Source organism: Pollicipes pollicipes, unplaced genomic scaffold (assembly GCF_011947565.3).
Source record: "Pollicipes pollicipes isolate AB1234 unplaced genomic scaffold, Ppol_2.1 Scaffold_7231;HRSCAF=8579_pilon_pilon_pilon, whole genome shotgun sequence".
Lineage (NCBI taxonomy): Eukaryota > Metazoa > Arthropoda > Thecostraca > Pollicipedomorpha > Pollicipedidae > Pollicipes > Pollicipes pollicipes.
The window spans coordinates 19,367,088-19,381,618 of NW_023597034.1; the positions used below are offsets into that span (position 1 = coordinate 19,367,088).

A 14,531-nucleotide genomic window follows, 5' to 3' on the forward strand; every position below is an offset into this window, starting at 1 on the left:
CCAAGACGAAGCGGCCCCGCCGGCGCCGGCGCAGGAGCGAGCGGAAGAGCGAGACGGAGCCGGTCCCTGCGGCCGCGGAGCAGCCCGTCGCGCGGGAGGGCGGGGGCACCGGGCACTCGGTCGGCGGCGAACTGGCGCGGCCGGAGGCTGCAAAGCAGCCGGGTTCCGGCACCGCAGCGTCCGGAGACGCGGCCGAGAGCGGCCCGCAGCGGCAGAGCCTCCCGTCGCCGCCGGTGACGCAAGACAAGGCGCGGCACCAGAGGCGCAAGAAGACAAAGTCGACCAGCGGCGGCGGGGAGGCCGCGGAGAACGGCGCCATGCCGATCGAGACCCGAGCGGCGAAGTGTGACGAGACCGGAGAGCTCATCCCCGGGTCGGTGGCGACTGCGACGTCCGGACGGAGCGCGGCCGAGCCGCCGGCGTCAGAGGTCCCGCTGGCCGCTGGCCGGCAGGCCGACTCTCCAGCCGGGCAGAGCGAGCCGGACAGCATGCCCAGCACGCCGGAGCACACCGGCTCGGCGGACGGCGCGCCGTTCCGTCCCGACGACGAGGGCAAGCGGTACGCCTCGCTGCTGCAGCAGGGCTACGACATGTTGCCGGCGCGGCCCGTCTTCTTAGCGCACGCGTGCTTCGTCTGCAAGCGGCTGCACAGTAAGCAGTGTCGACTGAAGTCGTGCGGCAGCTGCCGGCTGGTGGCTTACTGCTCAGCTGAACACCAGCGCGCCCACTGGCCACTGCACCGCGCCCTTTGCAAGGTCGTCACCAAGCGCATGCGCAAACTGGGCACCGACCATCTGTACCGGGAGGCGTATAACGTCACCAGCCACGAGGAGTGGAAGAAGGTCCGCTTCAAGCACATGACCGTCTGCGAGGAGATGCTGGGACGCCCGATGGAGGCGTGTGAGAAGGAGATGTTCCTGTACCCACGCGTCTGCGACACCTGCCGCGAGACGACCCCCGAGAAGCTGCACACCTGCCACCAGTGCCACTCGGTCAGCTACTGCTGCGAGGAACACCTGCGCAAGAACCACGCCAAGTTCTGTAAGGACTTGCGTCTGCTCGTCGACATCCACTGCTACCAGAACGAGAACGGCGTGTGTGATCCGCCGCTGCCGGACACCATGCTGACCACCTACGAACCGCTGCCACCCAACATCCGCGAGTTCCTCGTAGTTAGCATGCTCGGCCCCGTCAAGGCGTACGGCATGGGCGGCATCGAGCTGGCCACGCTCTCCGAGAACGCCTCCTACCCGCTGACGCTACTGTACGCGCTGCAGAACATCCCAGTGGCAGAGGAAGCCCACATCAGCCAGCGCACCGAGCTCACCGTGCATGTGGTGGGCGCTGAGTTCGCCGCCGAGTGCGACAGCATCACCAAGTGGGACGTGTTCCTGCTGAACGTGCTGCCGCGTCTGCGGCGGCTGCACGTGGTGTTCGTGGGGCCCGAGCTGGAGGTGCCGGGCAGTCGGCCGGGTGTCACCGAAGAGGACTTCACCTGCCTGCCGTGCCGCGCCGCCGGCAAGAGCTTCACGTGCGAGTTCCAGCCGAGCACGTACTACCACACGTACTGCCGCAGCCCGCAGTTCCGACCGCCGCACGCCATCTGCGCCTTCAACGCCGGCCTGTACCGCACGACGGGCCACGAGCGGCGCGACTCGTGGCGCGAGACGCTGCCGCACCTGGTGCCGGACGGCGTGCCGCTCGTGCTGACCGCCTACACCATGCTCGAGTGCCCGCAGGACGTGGCGCGTATCCAGCAGGAGCAGAAGGTGGACGTGCTGCTGCCGCCGATGAAGAACCCCTACCGCAGCACGCGGCCCGCCCAGAACTTCCTCAACGAGCACGAGAGCCCGCTCATCTACAAGAACCAGTACGTGGCCTGCCTGACGGCCGCCCGACCGAGGAAGTAGCGGCGCGGTCGGGCCGCGCGCCGCGGGACCGCCGGCGAGGGCCGCCGCGCCCTCCCCCGCCCCCCTCCGTGTGGGGCCCACCTCCGCTCTTTGGCGTGGAATCCAATGTAAGCTGTGAAACCGTGTTAGGGCGTGTGCTTAGTCAATAAACGGCTGGTGAAACAAGGCGGGCGTTTGGATGGTGAGTGAGCGGCACAGTTAAGCAGTTTTTGGAAGGTAAGGCACGCTGAAAAAATAAATGCCATCGAAGACAAGGCGGCTTAATTTTTAGCGCTTAGATGTTCTTATACAGGCAGTTAGTACTGCACATAAAATTTATCTGACCGTGGGAAATCAATTTCCAAGAGTTCCAAACAGCGTCAGATTTCATAGCTCATGTTGAAAGTGGTTGTAACTCCCCCCCCCCCCCCCCCCCAGACGTCCACAACCATAGAGCTGTAGTTCTGGGTGGAACGGCCTCAGACATCCAGGTCATCTGGCTTTGGGGACATGACTAATCCGCCAAGCGGCGACTCCGAGACCCCTCGGTCCTGCGGAGCGGCTTGCGGAGCAAGTTTTAGCTGTTTCTCGCTTATCGATGATGGAATTTGCTACAAGATGCTAACTCAGTTCTCGGTCCGAACCACAGAACCCTCGAACCTCACGCCAGCGTCTCACCAGTTCCCTACAACGCTGCGGTGATATGCGTCACTGACCATCTTGATGGCGGGCATGCCCGTGCGGCGGCCCTGGTCGAGCTGCTACGCCCAGGCAAGCCTGCCATTCGGCCCCAGACCGTCGATTCACTTAAGCGGTTTAGTGCCCGATTAGTTGCACCAAGCGCTGATGAACATACAAATGTCGTATTGCCGACCACATGCAGTCAGACTCCAACTTCTTGATCTGTCTTCCGTGAGCGACGTTCGCGACAATCGCATGCTACGTGAGAGCTGCACGTCTGTAAGAATTTCTTTCCGAAGCGTTCCGAGCATTCTGCGCTAGATCACAAACGATGTTGCCGAATTATGAGGCACGGCATAATTCGGCGCCAAAGCTATAAACACCGTTACCACAAACGGTTAGCGACAATGCATTCGACGTCTCACACGCGATACATTTGAACTGCTCAGGTTGGTGCCTGCCGCCACATAGGATTACACAAGTCATGGTAAAATACTCGGCCTGCCAAATAAACGACGAGTTGGAATGCAATGAATCACCGCTAACGAAACCTAGTGGATTCTTGGATGAACTACATGGTGTTTCGAAGGGAACAAAAGTTCTCAAAGCAGTTTAATGGTTCCCCCACAGTTCTTCCTGACAGCAATGTGGAGAAACCATGCGTTGCACGCACCCGCACGTTTGGAACCGCCCATCTTTAACATTACCGGCCGGCTCAACTCCGGAAGCTAAGTTCATGAGGCCGGCAAGCATTATGTTCAGGCACACAACACACGGGTACTACTGCCGGAGACAGATCAATACAAGCGGAGGCGCGCCTCCACCGCCCCACACGCGACGTGCAGCGCCAGGCACGTCCGTCCACAGAGCAACAATTGCGGCGCCCTTGCGCGAGACACACGTTCAGCCATTAGAGGTGACCACCGCCACCAGTTCTCGCACAAGGGCCTTCACTGCCAGGTCAACATGACACTACTCCCCCAGTTCGCCCGCCACGGTCCAAACATCGACCGAGCGCATCTGGGGACCGGACCCGCCGGCCGCCCCGGACTGTGCGCCCAGAGGCGGCGCGGTCCCGCGCCAAAAACTGCCCACGTCACGCGCCGACGGGCCTCTGCACAGCCTTGCGCCGACAGGTGGCAGCACAGTCCGGCGGCCTGAGCAGCGCACCGTCCCGGGCTCGGCGCCAACAGGTGGCAGCACAGTCCGGCGGCCTGAGCCGCGCACCGTCCCGGGCTCGGCGCCGATAGGTGGCAGCACAGTCCGGCGGCCTGAGCCGCGCACCGTCCCGGGCTCGGCGCCGATAGGTGGCAGCACAGTCCGGCGGCCTGAGCCGCGCACCGTCCCGGGCTCGGCGCCAACAGGTGGCAGCACAGTCCGGCGGCCTGAGCAGCGCACCGTCCCGGGCTCGGCGCCGATAGGTGGCAGCACAGTCCGGCGGCCTGAGCCGCGCGCCGTCCCGGGCTCGGCGCCGATAGGTGGCAGCACAGTCCGGCGGCCTGAGCAGCGCACCGTCCCGGGCTCGGCGCCAACAGGTGGTGGCCCAATCAGGTCGCGGGTTGGCACCCGCGGCCCGTATCACAGTCAGCCGCCAGCGGCCCGGCGACACGCGGCCGACGCGTCACGAGGCCACGTGCAGCTTGCTGAAATCCTCGTACGCCACCTGGCTGAGCCGACGGCCCTTGAGCGGCCCCTGGAGCGGGAGTCGAGAGTCAGAGGACAGGCCGAGGGGGGGGGGGGGGGCTCCGACTGGGGCGAGAGCACGCACTCCACACGGACGCCACGACAGGAACGCCCTAGTATTGGTGCGGGGGACCAACACTGATTAGGACGCTCCGAGAACGTAACGCGTCATTTGCTCTGTCAATGGAGTGGCACACGAGGGAGAAGAAACCTTACTGCGCCCATTTACAGAAGCGAACAACGCTAGCAGAAAAGGTCCACCGTAACATGTTTTCTTCACAAACCCATCGAAACAGCACAATGTGTCTCTGATGTCACCGTCTCGCCACAAGTCTGCGAGGACGCCTGTGAGCCAGCGAGCACTACGTGCAGCGGCGCTGGCACCGGACCGTTCCGCACCCTCACCTCGGCTATCGTCAGCGACGCGCAGAACTTCTTCTCCTGTATAGCGTCCAGCGTGGCCGTGGCGCCCCGGTACGCGCCGTTCACGATCTTCACCTTCCGTCCTGCCAGCACGGTATGACGTCACGCGCGGGCCAGGATATCCCGGCCGCCGGCTGACGGGCGCCGCCCCGCTGGCGACGTCGTCAGAACACGTACACTTCTGACAGGGCACAGCGCGCAGGGAGATGAGCGCGGCGAATCTAGCAAAGCGAGGGTTTCTCAGGACGCCGGCCGTGCAGAACGGTGCACGCCACGTCCGTGGCCTGACCGAAGCAGATGCCGAACCGTAACATTCTCCAAGCACATCGTACTCCTGTATGTGGCATTGGGACCAAGGGCTAATTGGCATCGGCAGATAAGGCGTCGCTTACAGACGCCAACGCGTGAAACACCATACTGCTGGCCTAAATGCATGCACGCACGTCATATGCGGACAGATAACTGACACTGAATACATCAATGAGGGGAAAACAATACAGATGCTATCTGCGTCACAGCACGGAGCCTGTGGCAATCGGTATGGGTCACGTGGACATAACTTTCTTCCCCAACATGTCAGATTATTCCACACGGGACCCAAGCGTGTCGTCCACGCAAACCGGGCTGAATGACCACAACCTGAGTATCCTATAGTATTTGATTCTGTTTAATGTCGCACCAATGCGTTTCTCTGTTTTTCGCCTAGTGTGTTCACCAACCAAGCCCCTTCAGGCTGGTTCCTCGCCCTCGGTGTTCCGCTCCCACACAACTCTGGTGTTTCATCCAGTCCCGTGTCCAGCTCGATCTTGTCTCGCGTCATCTTCCCGTCCTGGCCCACTCTGAACCCGTCTCCGGCTCCCATTCATGTTTTCAACTACTGTTTTCCGCTCCTGTTCGCATTCGGCTCCCGCCTCCGCTCCACTGCAACTGACCCGGTGTTCAGCACTTGACCCGAGTCCCAGTCCCAGTCCTAGTCCCCGTCCCACTCCCGCCCCCGTTCCCACTCTCAGTCCCGCTCCCGCGCCCCCAGCCGTGCGCCCCGGGCCTCACCCACGGCCGGCACGACTGTCTCCAGGTGCGCCTGGTCCAGCTTCAGCTTGTGGCCGCCGTCCAGCAGGCGCAGCACGGCCCGGTAGCGGTCCTGCACCTCGGTGATGTGGCCCTTCTGCTTGTAGAACTTGTCGCCCAGGTCCTTGGTCACCACCTTCACCACGACGCCCTGCGGCAGCGCGGACACCGCCTGGTGACGTGGTGGCTCCGACAGCCGGTGGAAACCAGGAGCAGTAGCTGGTGACCTGGTGTGACCCCGGTACGGCGACACAAGAGGCCCCGAGGCACTGCTTGGTGACATGATGAGTATGGATGACACACGGAGGTCGGAATCACACGAACGCCGCCAGAGTACGCGAACGGGGTAGACAGCACCATATCCGAACACCAGTCATTGAACACGGCATGTCCAGACCATCCACAAACAAGTAACGTCCAGTACACCCACTTCTGTCAGCCAGTAGTCCTTCCTGTTCATCTTCTCCTTCTTCTGCTCCTCGAACGCCTTGATCTCGTCGAGCGCGCTCATCTTCCTCTTGCCGGAGGCGGAGGCGGCGGCGGAGGCGCTCGGCCGCGTCGGCCCCTCGCGCGCCAGTAGGTTGGCGCCGGGCCGCGGCGGCCGCAGCTCAGCCTTGCGCGCCGCCGGCAGCGCCAGGCCCAGCCGTATGGGCCGCTCGTCGTCGGGCCGCTGCAGCTCGGTGTACTCGGCGGTGGCCGCCTCGCCACCCTGCTCGCGGGCTTTCTCCACCTGCCGACGGACACGTGACGTGACACCCGGCGTCGCCCAGCAGCCAGCCTTCACCACTCCGGCTGATGCTGCGGCGAGCGTGAGGCGCGCCAAGGCGATAGACGAGCCGTGACAGGAACAGTACCTTCGAACGCGTCGAACATGGGATAATGCCGATGCTTCTCTGCGGCTGATTGTCCATGGTATTCAATCATTGCCTGAGGGTCGTTTAACCCGGCACTGACTGGGAGTGGGCGGGGGCGGGGATTAAATCCGCCCCTGTCCAATACTCACTATAATTCAACAGCGCCTTCAGATATCGCTGCTCAATTGTATTAGCTGTCAAATGATGAGTTATACGCTTTGCGCCAAAGTGAGTTATACGCCTAGTGTCATAGTAACAACTATGAAATCATAATAGATCAAGCGTGAGTGATGTCAGAGGACGTCACGCTTGCCGATTTTTGACCAAAAAGGCATGGCCGTAGACAAATGGACGTAGAAGCCGGCAAAAAGAACATATTTTATATCTGTACACTGCAAATGTGCCACAATCATTTTACCAATCATATTTACAATTGTTGCGCTGTTTCACTCTTGCACATTTAAATGTTGGTATATTAAATGCTAAAAACATTGATAAAAAGTTCAATCGACATTTGTGGACCAACGACTCAAAATTTTGGAAACATGAAAGAACAGGCCCTAGACAAGACTATAAAGGATGCTTTCACCAAATTGCAAGCAATTATCTGTAACAATGAGCGAGCTATGGCTTGAAATACATCGCGGCCCACGTTTGCCGTGTCCATGTGGGCCCGGGCCGGCGGTCGACAGTCGGCGGGCGGCGGGGCTCAGGTCCGCCGCTGTGGCGCGGTGACGGGACGGCGGAAACCGTTTATCAGTTTCGCGCGCAAACCAACGCCCACGTGACGGGCGGCGGGGCGCAGGTCCGCCGCTGTGGCGCGGTGACGGGACGGCGGAAACCGTTTATCAGTTTCGCGCGCAAACCAACGCCCACGTGACGGGCGGCGGGGCGCAGGTCTGCCGCTGTGGCGCGGTGACGGGACGGCGGAAACCGTTTATCAGTTTCACACGCAAACCAACGCCCACGTGACGGGCGGCGGGGCGCACGTCTGCCGCTGTGGCGCGGTGACGGGACGGCGGAAACCGTTTATCAGCTTCACGCGCAAACCAACGCCCACGTGACTGCCGGCGGGGTTCAGTGGCATCAAGCTGCGCCGTCGGCAGGACTGAACCGTCGAAAATAACGCGAAAATCGATCCAGCCGCTCATCCACCACCGAGGACATCGATTTGACCTTGACCTTTGACGGTTTATGAACAAGCGATATCTCTTGCTCACGTGACTGATACCCCTATTTGTGGAAAGCTCTCCCAATTTGTGTTTAGATGGTTCAAATATGACGGAAATAAATAGATCAAAATAGACAATTAGACCAAGGTTTCAGCTCTCATTTGCACGGCACGCGACCTTCGCTCTAGGCCTGGTACGGCGCGCGTAACACTGGATACCTGCCTACGTAGTATGTTTGACCAGGGCGCAATAATTTCGCACCATAAAACACGCTTCTTAATGGAATACGCTATGGGGGCTGTCAGACATCCCATGGGAAAGCATTTTAAGAATTTGGTCTTGACCTGTGACCTTAGTACATACTGCAACTTAAGTTTGTTGTGTGGTCTGTGACCGCACGCCACGGTGCCATCCATTGCGATTCGAATTTTTGAATTAATCCCGGCCGTTCTCGGCCTGAGCAGGGACAGATCATGAAATGATGTAGCTGCCCAGCAGGCCCAGTAATGCACCATTTCATTATGCCATTTAAAGCACAGTGAAGCTGCCAATTCCTTAGTCCTTTACTTTCATGGCGAAGGCGCGAACACCGTTTCATTTCGCGTGTGACAGTTGGCACACTACGGGAACTCCCAACTGCTGCGATTCACATTATCATTAGCCCGCCTGCTCCAAGTCGCGTCTTTGCATATATATATATATATATATATATATATATATATATATATATATATATATATATATATATATACGGTGTGTATGCGCATTATACGCACGCCTCATGTGTGTGTGCGCGCGTATGCATACGTAAGGACCTGACCTGGCGTTCAATGAACTCCATCATGCGCTCCTGGTCATCCTTGTCCATCTTCTCCTTCTTGAGCAGCGCCTCTTGTCGAGCCAGCGTCTCCGGATCCCTAGAAGGCCGGAGGCCACGTCAAATCTCGGCTCGGCCACATAGTGCACAAGCCACACGCTGAACAGCATTGGTTCATGATGAATGTTCGTGAGAATAATGGGCTGGCAAATTAATTTCTGTTCTGCCTGCTGCTTTCCCGTTAACCGTGTGCTAGTCACTTGTGTTTAGGAAACGAATTAAATACTGTACCCATACGTTCTATCAATACACATGACATAACTGTTTATGGGAAGCAGTGGTGACCTTCCCTGTTTGGGACGTCGAGAACCCTTCCAGATCAACATAGCACAAAACAGAAATGGCGCAATTCAGTTGATGCACTGACACCAGCTTATCCCGATCCACGTCTGCTTTCCACTACACAGCCATAGGCGCCGCCTATTGGCACCAACCATCCTGGGTGCATGGCTGCCCATACGTCGCCGTAGCATCGTCGAAATGCGAAGAAAATTAGTCGCAAGGGAAAGAAGGAAAAGCTACTACAGACCGCAGAAGGAACGCAAGCAAACGACTCCGTAACGAAACACACCAGGGCGCTATCACTGTATTTGTATTGGGTTATCATTACTTTGCTTGGTCTCTTTTTGTCTAATCACCGACGACTTTGCCGATCACTGGTACCCGAAACTTCTCCTGTAAGACAGTCCGAACAGCTTGCTTTAAGTTCAGAATTCTCAGAAACTGTAACCGCCTGCAGCCTGCGTGATTTTGCCAAAAATATGCGTATAAAAACATCCCATTGCCTTAATCTAAATCCAGATTCGAAAGGGTGCTGTATAATCAACCTGAAACCCGAGCGCGTTGCCGTCACACAACCTCTCATGGAGCGTCAAGAGATGCAGTGGTCATACCAACGTCCATAGGTCACAGCCCCGACAGGGAATAGGACCCGGACACAGCGATGAAACTAAGCGCCTCCTCTCCCCCCCCCCCCCCCCCCCCCACACTACGTTACACTGACCTAGATCCTGGATGACCTTGACCAACCTTTTGCATTCAGGAGTATGCCGCCTTCTGTAGTTCTTGACACTGATTTTAAATATAAATGTCTAAAAAAAACTCAAAAGGCCTCGCAGGCTTGAACTTCTCAATGTCAAATAACGTCACTGGCCTGATATGAGCTGAAGTGACCTCCTGCTCAGAAAACACACCAAAGTAAAAGCTGGTTGTATGAGGTCTAACAGCACGTCGGGTACCGAGCTCGAATTTGATTTTGTTTGACTTTACCCGAAGATCAGAACCCAGGGACCTAAAAATTTGACACAAATGAGATCCCATAGGGCCATGCCTGAATCTAGCATATCTCCCCTCCCTCTCTCTCTCTCTCCCATCTCCCTAGCATAACCTCTCTTAGCTTTTTAGATATAGGGGGTCAAACTGACCCCGCCTCCATCGGTGTTAAATGCGCTGCATTCAACCGGCCACGCGAGCGCGTGTTGATCCTCTTAATGTGACGTAGGCTTCACTGACATGACGCTGCCACGCAAAACCCGTCATCACAACTGATTTCGAAAACTTGTTTTCATATGACATGGATGATGAGCACCTGGTGTCTGGTGTTTACCTTTGTCAAGTAAAATAAGTAATAACAAAAGCATGAAGTCAATGAAACCCCACACCTCTCATGTCGGTTTATACCACAAAAACAAGCACTGACTGGCGGACTGTTTTGCGGACAGTCACCTATTGCACGTGGTGCAAGCATTGCAGCAAATACAACCATGCAAGAATTAATGAACACATTACTCAGTACACATGACACACCAAACCATTCGAGGCATGCCAGTTCATGAGCAACGCAACGTTGCGACCAAAACCAGCCAAGAACCCACCAATGGGTTGTCTTTGTCAGCTGTTTGTAACTATGCATCACCGGCAGCAGCATGTCTCAGCCAAACTCAGCTATTCAGGCCTCACTGGCGCCACCTAGCTATGACTGTTGAATTCCCCCCGCCCCCATGCCACCTACGAAAGACAGCATATCGCAGCTTCAGTTATCCCAGCAATGGCGGCCGAGCCTCTCTCTAGCTCCCGCCGCGACTCAGACCTGTCAGGCCCCCCATCCAGGACACACGGGCTGACGTCCAGACCGGTACCGGCCTTTCCCGCCGCTCCCCGCGATCCGCCCCGGAGGCGTCACGCCCCGGCTGGCATGCCTGCCGGGCGCCCGGCCGCCGGCGGGTGGCAGCCACCTCCGTCCGCCTTCCTTCCGCGCCGCCAGCGGGCCTCACCTGTCGATGTACGTGACGAACCATCCCTTCTCGGTCTCGTCGACGGTACACTTGCCGTCGCGGCCCAGGTACTTGACAAAGTCGGTCAGCGTCTCCCACTGGGTGGCGTTCATGTGCAGGTGCTCCTTGTGCGCGATGTACTCCTGGTACACGTTGTTCGCGTGCACGCGCTTGGTGCCGAACCGGCGCCGCAGCAGCTCCAGGTAGCCCTCCTCGAACTCCCTGCAGGGGCGGCGCGCCGTGAGAGAGGCACCCGGCGCTGAGCGAGCCGCCGCCGGCGCCCACTTCACCGCCGCGACGCGCCCCTCCGCTGGACGGCACACGCGGTCCGGACATCAGAGGACGACAGCGTCCCATTCTCCGGTGGGGAGCAGCCTCAACTAGCACGAGATTAACCAGTCCATCAAAGGAAAATCGTAACCACGACATCACAATCAACAAACAGTGGGCTGAACATATTACAAGATGAACTGGATCCATCTGAGCCATATTTCCCACTGGGCATTTCCTGTGCCAATGTGCAATGCAGCTTTTCACATTTGATGCCCTACTACCACAATTTGCACAAAAGTCAATTTTGGCATGCTATTAGATTGTGGCTGATGAGTTGCATGGTTAGTTATTGCATGAAAATGTTTGATAACACCATATAACCTCTTTAATGGGGAAGTGAAAGTAATGATACATGTGTCAACTATAAGTGCAGGTAAGACAGATATGGCTGTGGGCATTAGTTTGAAAAAGTTAATTGGCAGTGCTGTGAAATTTGTTGAGCTCATGGCCTTTTTTAGTTTGTTGCTGTTCTCTTCACTCTCTTTTTGTTCTTCCCATTTGTTTCAGCTGATCAACTGATGTTGATCTGATGACTGACGATCAACTGTCATTATGCATGTTTAGCAAAACAATTGCCCCAGCTCATGTCAGGTCACAGAACTATATTATCTCTGGAGGTCTGCAGATCCATTTTAAACATTTTTTTCTGAGTGTTGGCACGAATGACGCTGTCGGGCAGTAGCACAGTCAGAGTTTTGTACATAAAGTTACTAAATCGTGGCATGGTGTTCACTTTCACCCAAGGAGGCTCTCTGGGGGCAGACTGTGTCTTGTCTCTGCAAGTGTTGTTTTTTATTCAGATTTTCTGAACACTCTGTTTTGTGTCTCTGGGCTCATTTTATGTTATAGAAGCCTTACAGGCTTAAAACTGTCAAAATAAACTGAAGCCCTTACCCCAGTTATGTCCTCAACAAATGAGCCATACTGTTTTATATTTTTATACTCAAATAAGTTTTATATTCTCAAAGAAGTGTCTGCTGCAACATAGCTGGAACAAGGTGATATGGAATTAATGGTGATTGTTTGGTTGCAAGAAATGACTCTGCAGTTACAATACAATTTACTGAGTGATAACACTGATGACTGACACCTAGCGATTGATGAGGAATATAAATTTGTCTGTATATTTATGTGAGGTGGTCTCTGATGGAAGTCTCACATGCCATGGAGCAAGGGAATTATGCATAGATGCAGGCACACTGGTGCGGACAGGAGTTGGGACCAGTGGGGCAGGTATGGCTAGGTTAGGTTTGGTAAGGTCAGGCTAACTTATGTGATCCACTTTAAATGTTCCGTGAACAAACAGCTGCATGCAATAACCAGCACAGGATAAACTGCTAAGTTAATAATTACCCTTCAATACTTTGGCCAAGACAAATCACATGGTGAGCACCACAGAGCAGGTATAACAAACAAGCCATGCTTTTTTAAGAGGTTTCCAGAATGTAGGCGTGTCGATTTTGGGCAATAGGCCCTCCATGACAAATGTTAATGGCTAACTTACTGAGAGAATGAATCCAAATATTGATCAGGATTCTCCGCAAACAGCAGAAGCTGCCTCTGGTGTGATTCGGAGCTGGTATGACACTTGAAGCCATTCTCATCCCTGCACTGTTTTTGGCACATCTGACAATACCATCTAAGTTTTTGAAGTCCTTTTGCTTTAGCCTTGTTCGCAATCCATTTCGGAGTGCCCTTTTCAGCCTTCCCCATAGTTTGTCACTAGATAGCCTACGTGCACACTCAAACGTAACACCAGTGGTGAAATGCACGTCCAAACTGCAAAATCCAGAATATTCCACGTCTAGGGCCCTGGGATTATCCAATCCCAAACTGAGACAGGCCCCACGGGCAGCAGCACGTTATAGTTTGTTTCGTGGTGCCTGCAGTGGTCAAGCGATGCCAAGGCTATCTAACGGAAGAACCGTGGATATGGCGCGGATGCGGCGAAAAGTATCAGCTCGCTGCGTAAACAGTGGCTCCTTATGTTACCGTCATTGTGCTTACGATTACTGGAGGGCAGGTTAAGCAAAAGCTGGCTGCTCGTGATATTTTCGTCCCCTAGCGTAGTAAAATCAATCATTAGACTGCACCGCATTCATCTTTGTGCCCATTGCCCCGACGATTTGATGAGAACCCCTAGTCAGACATCATGAGTACCGGACAGCCTGCTCCGTGTGGGTGTTTGTCTGTGCCTCTGTTCCTGTCGGTGCTCGTCTGTGCCTGTGCTTGTGCCATTTTCTAAGCATGGAAAAGGCCGGACCTGTGTGTTCGATTCGTAGGGGCCCTGAGTCCAGAAATTGTCCCTGTGTTGGTCAGGGACACACAGTTCCCAGCAGGGGTCCTGTGCTGGCGAGGGGCCCCACGTCGGCCAGAGGTAGTGTTTGAGGGGCTCAAAGAGGGGCCCGAAAGGCCCTTCGAAACCGACGATCAAGAGCCAGTTGGAATGTTGAGGGGCCCGGAGGTCGGGAAGACTGACTTTAGGTCACATCAAGAATCCCGGTCCGTAGAGTCGTGACCTCACATGCCAGTCAGAGTGCTTTTCGTATCGACTGAGATCCCCAAGGACAACGCGGGTCTCTTCTTGGGTCAGAGACCATCGACACCCAAAAGTCGGCTCCGTGTCGATCTGAGCACTGGAGGCCATTTCCCGAAAAGGATCACAGCCGGGGCACGTGATTTGCGCTGGTCGGGCCCCTCGCGACAATAGGGGGCATCTGTGTCATTCAGGGCTCTCAAAGTGCCTAATAGGAGGTGGGGTATCGGTTACAGACCCCGAGTCAGCAAGGGAAGAATTCACTGAATAGGGACAGGGCGAGACCCCGAATGCCAGAGTTTCTCTGTGGCGCGGCGCACCTATCCGCCGTGGGCCACATGCTGTTTGTTCAATGTGCGAGTACGGTTATCCCGGCGGTGACGGTGTGTGCCGTAATCTTTAATCCTGGGGGGAAGGGGGGGATTCAAAAGGTTAGGATCAGATGTGGCACGCGCCGTATCTATCCGCCGTGGGCCACATGCTATTCTTCGCAATGCGCAAATACGTTTGTAATGTCGTTGCGTTTGGCGGTTCCGTGTTGTGACGCGCTCGCTCCGGACGTGCACGCCAGAACGACCAATAGGGGGTGGCCCTTTAAATACGCCTTCCCGTCGGAGGGAGAGAGGCTCGTTGGATATTCGGGGGATTCGTTCGACATTCATGTGGAGACCCTATCGGCTTGGTGCGCACTGACGGCTGGGCGCACGGTCTGATGTGCACTGAAGGCTGGGCGCACGGCGCC

General features: G+C 56.2%; 2 protein-coding genes across 2 annotated transcripts; one reads left to right on the plus strand and one right to left on the minus strand.

Annotated features, from left to right (window-relative positions):
* Window positions 1–488: 488 nt before the first annotated feature.
* Window positions 489–2,470, plus strand: LOC119109811 (uncharacterized). Its single transcript, XM_037233565.1, has 2 exons — window positions 489–1,870; window positions 2,449–2,470. The coding sequence occupies exons 1-2, from the start codon at window positions 489–491 to the stop codon at window positions 2,468–2,470; spliced, it is 1,404 nt and encodes a 467-aa protein (XP_037089460.1).
* Window positions 2,471–4,108: 1,638 nt separating this feature from the next.
* On the minus strand, window positions 4,109–13,136 carry LOC119109693 (DNA/RNA-binding protein KIN17). Its single transcript, XM_037233421.1, has 7 exons — window positions 12,758–13,136; window positions 10,921–11,142; window positions 8,591–8,687; window positions 6,175–6,474; window positions 5,727–5,895; window positions 4,659–4,759; window positions 4,109–4,263 (listed from the first exon to the last, which is right to left on the minus strand). Exons 1-7 carry the CDS (start codon window positions 12,964–12,966, stop codon window positions 4,192–4,194), a joined length of 1,170 nt encoding a protein of 389 aa, XP_037089316.1. The 5' UTR covers window positions 12,967–13,136; the 3' UTR covers window positions 4,109–4,191.
* Between the last annotated feature and the right edge of the window lie 1,395 nt (window positions 13,137–14,531).

Excerpts from the sequence above, each read along its gene's own strand:
- LOC119109811 (XM_037233565.1), top strand. The coding sequence starts at position 489 with ATGCCCAGCACGCCGGAGCACACCGGCTCGGCGGACGGCGCGCCGTTC. Across the intron at positions 1,871-2,448 it reads CCGCTCATCTACAAGAACCA|CGGCTTGCGGAGCAAGTTTT; the intron begins GTACGTGGCCTG and ends GGTCCTGCGGAG.
- LOC119109693 (XM_037233421.1), bottom strand. The coding sequence starts at position 12,966 with ATGGGGAAGGCTGAAAAGGGCACTCCGAAATGGATTGCGAACAAGGCT. Across the intron at positions 5,896-6,174 it reads AGGACTACTGGCTGACAGAA|GGCGTCGTGGTGAAGGTGGT; the intron begins GTGGGTGTACTG and ends GCGCTGCCGCAG. Across the intron at positions 4,264-4,658 it reads CGTCGCTGACGATAGCCGAG|GGGCCGCTCAAGGGCCGTCG; the intron begins GTGAGGGTGCGG and ends CTCCCGCTCCAG.